Source organism: Lipotes vexillifer, unplaced genomic scaffold, assembly GCF_000442215.2.
Source record: "Lipotes vexillifer unplaced genomic scaffold, Lipotes_vexillifer_v1.1 scaffold342, whole genome shotgun sequence".
Lineage (NCBI taxonomy): Eukaryota > Metazoa > Chordata > Mammalia > Artiodactyla > Lipotidae > Lipotes > Lipotes vexillifer.
The window spans coordinates 6,161,611-6,170,086 of NW_006786802.1; the positions used below are offsets into that span (position 1 = coordinate 6,161,611).

Here is an 8,476-nt window from a genome sequence, read left to right on the forward strand (position 1 = left end):
GGAAAGAGTAAGGCTCATTAGGGAGCAACAGGGCCCATCGGGGGAGGAGCCCACAGACGCACATCCAGGCCCATCTCTAAGGGGTGGGCATGGGGTGCTGGAGCATCGTGGGGAAGCTGAATCAACTAGGTCTCCTCTTCGGGTGTGCCGTAGGGTGTCGGGGTCATGGGGTGACAGCTGAGACTGGTCTCCAGGGCTGACAGCCCGGCTCGCAATCCTGCTCTACGGCTGAGTGTCTGAGCAACCCTGGGCAAGGGATGGCTCTCTCTGAGGACGGGGACGGGTAGCAGAACCTACTTCACAGGGTCATAGTGGGAAATACATGAATCACTGCGCAGAAGTGCTAAGCCCTCCATGAATGTTAGCAACACTGTACGGGTGGAAGGAAGCCATCTGGATGTGTGGAAGGAAGCTGTCCAAGGTCCTCCTTAAGGCCATCAAAGGACGGGGTGCTACTCAACTTCGGGGTTTTGTTTGGCTTAGTGGGGGGAAGGGGTGCAAGCTGGGGCCAGGGCTGATGCTGCAGGGTGATTAGAGAGAGACTAAGGCCGGCTCCCCCGGGGGTGACCCACCTCCCACCTTCTCCTCTCAACCCTCAGCCTCTCCTCAAGAGTCACCTGAGTAGCTACCAGCCCCCATTTTTGGAGGGAGCTGAGTGGAATGGATGTGGTGATACCACAGACCCAAGGAAACTGCAATAGCCACGATTCAGTGGCCCCTGTGGCTGAGACTTTGAGACTTCAGGGGTCTTCATGGATGGCAAATGGATCACAAGGGGCACAGCCCTCTGGGTAGCTCCATAATCGTGCTGAAGTGGAGAAAAGCCTGGATTGCCAGGAGAAGGGAGAGGAGGCTGCGGACAGCCCCCCTCCAACCGCCTTCACTAAAGTGTCCCCCGCCACCTGCCATACGAGACCTGCCACGGAAGCATCACCCTCTCTCTCAGGAGCGTCTTTCAAAATACAAATGCTTCTGGCAAGGGTAATGATGCTTGAAGATTTAACTGTATTTTCAAATTAAATTGTTCCCTCCCTGGGTCCAAACTTATTTACAATAAAAGCCACGTATAAGGTAAAGCTGTGAAAACATTATTAGAGTATAGTCTTATGAGACAAATATCATATGATATCGCTTATATGTGGAATCTAAAAACATGGTACAAATGAACTTACTTACAAAAATGAAATAGAGTCACAGATGTAGAAAACAAACTTATGGTTACCAGGGGGGAAGGGTGGGGGAGGGGTAAATTGGAAGATTGGGATTGACATATACATGCTACTGTACATAAAATAGATAACTAATAAGAACCTGCTATATAGCACAGGGAAGTCTAATTAATACTCTGTAATGGCCAATATGGGAAAAGAATCTAAAAAAGAGAGTGGATACATGTATATGATTCACTCTGCTGTAATGTACTCCTGAAAATAATACAACATTGTACATCAACTATACTCCAATAAAAATTTTTTAAAAAGGAATATAATCTTAGTACGAAGAGATGGGATCAAACATATTCATCAGAGAACTGAATATGATTTCTGCGAATGAGTTCTGAGAGGCCCAAAAACGGGGGGAAGGGGGAGGGTAGGTAAATCACTAACGCCTTAGAGTAAAATATGTTTGTCAGATGTGTTTACGCGTATCTGATGGGACTTGCACTCCAGATCTCTCTGACTATAATTGATAAGTAAGCACATAACCAGAACAGGAGCTCCCCTGCAAGGCAGGGGCCGCTGAACTGGGTGAAGCAGGAGAAGGGGAGGTGGTGATGGTGCGTGGGCCTGACAGCCCACGAGCTTGGAAACTGGATAAATCTGAGGTTGAGCCCTGGCTCGGCCCCTCACTAGCTCTGTGAGCTCAAGCAAATTATTCCTCTTCATCTCAGCTTCTTATCCTTCAGCTGGTGGTAAGAACGGTGCCTACCTTGTAGCCTTGCTGGGAGCAGTGGACCAGACAACTCATTGCAGTGAGCACAGGGCCTGGCACACAGGAAACGCTTAATAAAAGTTATCATTGTTCTTAGTAATGCCATTTTCACCCATTTTTCTCTGGGAGCCAGGGGAGTCAAGATTAGGTGGCATCTTCTGCAGAGGAGACCACTTTCCAAGGACATGGCTTAATTTTCTGTAGACGATGGGCCCAGAGGGGAACTCTGGGGGAAACTGGGGCAAAATTGGTTGTCATAGTTCCTGGAGAAAGAGGAAAGGGTGGTGCTACAGACTGAATGTTTGTGTCCCCCTAAGTTCCTATGCTGAAATCCTAACTCCTTACGTGATGGTGTCAGGAGGTGGGGACTTCAGGAGGTTGTTATGTCATGAGGGTGGAGCCCTCATAAATGGGACTAGGGCCTTAAAAAAGAGGCCCCTGAGAGCTCTCCTGACTCTCCCTCTTTAGCAGGATACAGCAAGGAGGCAGCCGTCTATGAACCATGAAGCAGGCCTTCATCAGACACCAAACCTGCTGGCACCTTGATCTGTAAGAAAGGAATTTCTGTTGTTTCTAAGCCACCTGGTCTATGGTATTTGATTGCAGAAGCCCAAATGGACTAAGACAGGCGGTTACAGCTAGTTCTAACGCAGGATAGAAAGGAAGAGGTATGTTAGCAGGAGTCCCAGTGGGGCTAGTGGAGGTGGAGAATGCCCTCTGACCCTGGGACCATCATGTGGATGGAAGTGCCTGGGGACAGTGGGAGGACCCATTCTGAGATCATCAAGACACTAGAAGCTATTGCCTCTCAGCCCTTCTCCAACAGTGACCAAGATGGCTTTAAGGTCCCTTCACCTCGACTAAACTAGGTAGGTTTCTTCCTGACTCTAGGACCTTGACCTCCCTTTTCCTAGAACAATTCCTTTAGACAATTTACACCTGTAAATTCTTTCTCTGCCCCTTTGAGATGTAAATCTTCTCCCAGCCTCTTGCCCAGCTTTATAATCCGGGAATGCTTTTCTCCAGAGCTTGGGAGTCAACCCTTTAAAATGCAATCATCAGGAAAGATAGCATTCCCACCTCCCAGTCTCTGTGGGAGGGTAGGAGCCTAACTACATAGGGATAATTAGCCAACAAGGATGGCCTGATCACAGTGACAATCTCTCCCCATGTCCTCTGGTGCTTTTCTACTGGCTCACCCCAGTGCTGCAAACCCTCCCCTCACCCCATCACACCATACAGTAGTAGTCTCGAATGAAGCCTTCCTTGCAGGTTTTCGTTGACAGTAAGTACACACCTGGAGAGCTTGCTTCTTCTTGCCCTGCCTCTGCTCCAGCCACTCCAATACCCACTTGAGGTCTGACATCCGCCTCTCCTCGGCCGTCCTCCACACATGCTTCCTCTCTGTGGGCAGGGAATCCTTCAGGTCCTCTGATTGCTCTGTCATCATGGAGCCTTGGTCATGCCTTGGGCGGAAAGGTGGCACACTCTTGCTTTGTTGAACCCTCTGCCTCTGGTTGCTGGCCTGGATGACTCAGATGGTAGGGTTTTGTCCCCTAGATGTGAACATAAATGTGAACATAAAGGGCAGCGTTAGGCCAGAGCTGGGATATTAACCTTCAAGGGTAGGAGATCCAGAGGGTGACTGTGAGGTCACTGTCAGGCTGTCCATGGGGGTCAGAGTGGAGCAAGACACTGGTTTCCCCTCATGGCCACTGTCCCTCTTTAGGCACTGTCCATCACTTGGACTGTGCCACAGCCTCCTTTATGGGCTCTCCACCTCCATTTCTACAGAGATCTTATTAAAACAAAGCTCAGCTCACATATCTCCTCTTCTCCAAAACCTTCAATGACTCCTTGTAGCTTATAAAAAAAAATCTAAAATTTCTTAGTCTGGTAGGCTTTCCACAATGTGCTCTAATTAGAATGAAGATTTGTATAGCCTTAATTAATTTTATAGTCATTGAACAGATAGTTATCAGATGCCTACTATGTGCCAGACATGGTGCTGGAGATACAACACAAGATGAAAACATAGTCAGGCCTTCTAAAACTTATGGACTAGTGGGAAAGACAAAACAGCAGTCAAATAATTACCCTGTGAATCCATAATGACAAATGAAGATGAGTGGTCTGAAGGAAAGGAATATAATTCTAAGAACTAAACAAAACAAAAGAACTAGACTTGGATGGGTAATGAGTAGATCACACTTGGGGAGTGGCTGGAGTTAAAGGGTAAGCTGGTCTCAGTGGGGCTCTGGACCAGGGGGACAAGCATGTGCAAAGGCCCTGTGGCAGGATGGAAGCAGGGAACACTTGAGGAATAGCAGAAGGCCAAGGTGGCTAGTGTACTAGGTAATGAGAAATGATGCTGGAGAGGTGGGCAGAGGCCGGACCAGAGAGCACCTTGGAGGTCACAGGTTTGCTGAGGCCGGAAAGGAAAGGGAAGCAAAGGGAAAACAATAAAGGGAATCAAACATAGGGGAGGGAGGGACATGATCAAGCTTCCTTTTTTGTTTTAGTAAACTTTTATTCATGGAAACTATATGCAGAAGTGTGCCAGAATCACAAGTAACTAATGCTCCAGAAATTCCCCCTTATGGCCCCTGCTAGTCACTACCTCCCTCCAAAGGTAAGCACTACTCTGACTTCTAATTTCATAGATTTCTTTTTTCTGTTGGAGTTTTATATAAATAGAATCATACACATGTAGTCTTTTGCATCTGGCTTCATTTGTTTTACAATATATTTGCAGGATTTTAGCAATGAATTCTTTAGTCTTTGTGTATGTAGAAATGCTTTTATTTTTGCCTTCATTTCTGAAGAAAAATTTGCTGGATAATAGAATTTTTGGTTAACCGTTTTTTTCAGCACTTTGATGTGTTATTTCATTCTCTTCTGCCTTTCGTGGTTTTATGTGGGAAGTCAGCTGTTAATCATATTGTTACTCTCCTGCATATATGTCATTTTTCTCTTGCAGATTTTTCTCTTGCAGATTTTTCTCTTTCAAATGTCTGCTATGATGAGTCTAGGTGTGAATCTCTTTGTATTTATCCCACTTGAGATTTGTTGAATTTTTTGGATATGTATTTAATGTCTTTAAATACATTAAAGACATTAAATTCTGGAAGATGTTGGCCATGTTTTTTTCCATTATTTTTTTCCTGCCCTTCTCTCTATTTCTGGACTCCCATTATACATCTGTTGGCAGGCTTAATGCTGTCCCTCTGGTCTCTAAAGCTTTGTTCATTTTTCTTCAATTATTCTCTTCTCTGTTCTTCAGATTGGATAATTTCTATCAGTCTATCTTCAGGTTCAATCTTCTTTCCTCTGCCATATATAATCTGATGTTGAGCCTTTCTAGTATAATTTTCATTTCAATTGTACTGTTCAAGCCCAGAATATCCCCTTTTAAAAAACAATTTCTTTCTCCTTATTCAGAATCTCTCTTTGTTGATTCATTGTTGTCATGCTTTCATTTAAAATTTAAAACATAGTTTACTTTAGTTCTTTGACCATATTTTAATAGGTATTTAAAGTCTTCCAATTCAAAATCAGGGAACACTCAGACGGTTTCTATTGACAGCTGTTTTTCTGAGTATGTGTCATACTTTCCTGTTTCTTGGTATAACTTGTAATTTCTTTTTGTTGACAATTGGACATTAAAAAATACAGTAGTAACTTTGGATTCTGATTCACCCCTCTGCCCCCAAGGCTTATTGTTACTGTTTTTTCATTTGTTTATTTTTAAAGTAACTTCTTCAGGCTCTGCGAGTCAGACAATCCCTGTCTGGGAATCTGGGAATCCTGTCTTCCCTATGGTATGAAGCTGCTGAAGTTCTGATTAAATTTTTTATATTCTTGTTTTATATTTAAGTCTAGCTTCCTATGCATTGTCTCTGTGTCTACACCTGCATATCAGATTGGACAGAGATTGTGCTCAAACACCTCAATTATCTGTCCTCTGCTGATTAGTCTGTGTGTGGGTAGGGGAGCTGTATCAGTTATCATGTTGCTACATGACAGATCATCCCAAAGTTTAGTGGCTTAAAACAAAAGCATTTTCTACCAAACAGTTTTTCTGGGTCAGGATTTTGAGTGTGCTTTAGCTGGGTCCTCTGACTCAAGCTAAAATCAAGCTGCTGGCCAGGTTGATTGGCCCAAAAGGCTTGACTGGGAAAGGATGTACTTCAAAGCTCCTCATCTGGTTGTTGGCAGGACTGGGTTCCTTGCAGTCCATTGAACTGAGTTCTTTCTTTGCTGGCTGTTGGCAGAAGGCCACCCTCAGTTCTTTGTGACATGTGCCTCTCCATAGGGAAGCTTACAACATGGCAGCTTGCTTCATCAGAACAGCAAGAGGGAATAACTAAAGAGAGAATGAGAGCAAGAAAGAAGTCAGTCCCTTATAAGCTAAACTTGGAAGTGACGTCTATCACTTCTGCCATGTTCTATTTATTAGAAGCAAGTCACTATGTCCAGACAACACCCAAAGGAAGGCAATAATCCTAGAGGTGAGAATCATTGGGAGCCATTTTAGAAGCTGCCTATCCCAGGAGCACATTCAAACTTCAGGCCATTTTCACAGGGTCCTTATCATTTACTTTCTACTGGGCTCTTTCTTGTCTCCTTCACACACATTCACAGCCTCAGGGCTGGCCAGGAGCCTGTGGCTTGATTGAGCCCTTTCTAGTTTCTGTGCTGCATGCATGCAGCTTTAGCCAGAAATATATATGCCCAAACACAACTGCAACATTTGTCCCGTGGAGTTGTTGGCCTACCTGCTTTTCTGACTTGGAGATTTTCACTTAAACCAACAAGGCTGCCAAGTGTGGGTGCTGCTCTCTGATCCACACCCAGTGAGCCCCCTTTAACCAAACCAGAGAAACTGCCCCACCTTGGTGGAACCTCCCTTCTGACTGAACTGGGAGGAGGGGAATGGGAGCCACCTCCAGCTAGAATGCCATAGATTCTCACTGTTATTGCCCAAATTTCCAGTTTCCAAGCACAAATGCTGCTCCAATTGTTGTTGATGTCCAGAGTGCTGCATGGTTATTTTGATCTATTTTGCCCAGCTTTATAATTGCGTTTTGGGGAGAGGATTTACCATATTCTCACTCAGCTGGAGGCAGAATTCCCCTGCCGATGCACACTTTAGATAACACATTTTGGAAGACCCCCTTTGCTATCTTGCAATAAAATACACATATTTTTAAAAATTACTATAATCCTCCAAACAACGACAAAGAAAGAGAAATTAAAAAAATATAGTCTTCCTTTGGGTGTATGTCAATATTTTAATGCGTGGCCTCAACTAAAATAGAAGACGTGCCTCCCCAGTTTTCCAAACTCCTCTGAGGGAATGGTACAACTCCACTGAAAACCAATGAAATAATCTATTGTAATCAATCAAGAATGGTTAGGATGGGTGGAAGCAGGCAGGGTACAGTCACACGGTCTGTCCCCATTCAGCAGGGGCTGTGGGCTGGGGAGGCAATGATAAATAGGCATCAGTACAGTGAGCAGGTGAGTGAATGAGCAAGTGAGTGAATGGACAATACCTGGCGCCTAATCTCAGGCCTCTTCATCCTAGGTTTCTCTTCCCCGAATCTTCAGTAGAGGTCACATGTTTCTAGAAGCCCTATTCTGAGGTTGAAACTGGGGTAGCAGAACTCTACTCTTGTGAACATAAGTATTAGTGCTCTAGGTCATCTGACAGCCGTCGCTGTCATTTTGAGAGACCAGAGGCCAGGCCACCCAGGTCCCAGAGGATCATCTCACGGGACAGGAGGGTGTTCAAATCAAGGAACGTTTACACATGTGTCTCTGGTGCCAAGCACCGTGCTGGGCACTGAGGAAGGAGGACCCAGAGATTAATTAGAGTCAGTCCCTGCCCTCATGGAGCTTGTTGTTTCCTTAGGGAGACATTTACAAAGCCTGGTGGGCACTGTTATGTCTCCCCATTCTCCCTCCACTGCTGCCCCTTGTAGTTTGGGTGAGTAAACACTGCTCCAATTTGAGGGAAGGGACCAGATTGGTCTGAGCCAATCAATATGCGGTCTTCCCCAGGTTACCGTGATTGGCACAGTAGGGGGCCAATCAGCATGGAATGGGGAGCTTTTGCTAGAGCTGTGAGGAAACAGACTCTCTGTGAATGGTGGGGCCTTTGGATGTAAAGCCTGGAATGGTGGTGGTCATTTTGTTCTGATGAGGGAGGAAAGATACCATGAGGATGAACCCCATTCAAAGAGCAGGGCAGAGCCATGAGACTCACTGAAAAATTGAACCAGTGTCTGAGCTTTTCAGACTTTTAATGTGTAACTCAGCCTGAGTTGTGTTTCCTGTTACTTGCAATCAAAATCTTTTGTGTGATATGAACAGCTAATACAGGGGAGATGGTGCAGTAGTGACATTACAAAATGTGTTGTGAGAGCACAAGGGAGGGCATGGTAAAGTCTGCTTCGGGGGCTGAGAGAAAACTCTAGAGCTAGGTAGGTCTTTGCAGAGGATTTTTTTTTTTTTTTTTTTTTTTTTTTTTTTTTTTTGT

General features: G+C 45.0%; 1 protein-coding gene across 1 annotated transcript in view; it reads right to left on the reverse strand.

Annotated features, from left to right (window-relative positions):
• Nucleotides 1-3,379, reverse strand: part of CUNH16orf78 (chromosome unknown C16orf78 homolog) — an 18,181-nt gene extending 14,802 nt beyond the window's left edge. The window contains exon 1 of the mRNA XM_007459486.1: nucleotides 3,230-3,379. Within this exon, the coding sequence (XP_007459548.1) occupies nucleotides 3,230-3,379 (150 nt within the window). The remainder of the gene's footprint in view (nucleotides 1-3,229) is intronic.
• Nucleotides 3,380-8,476: the final 5,097 nt, after the last annotated feature.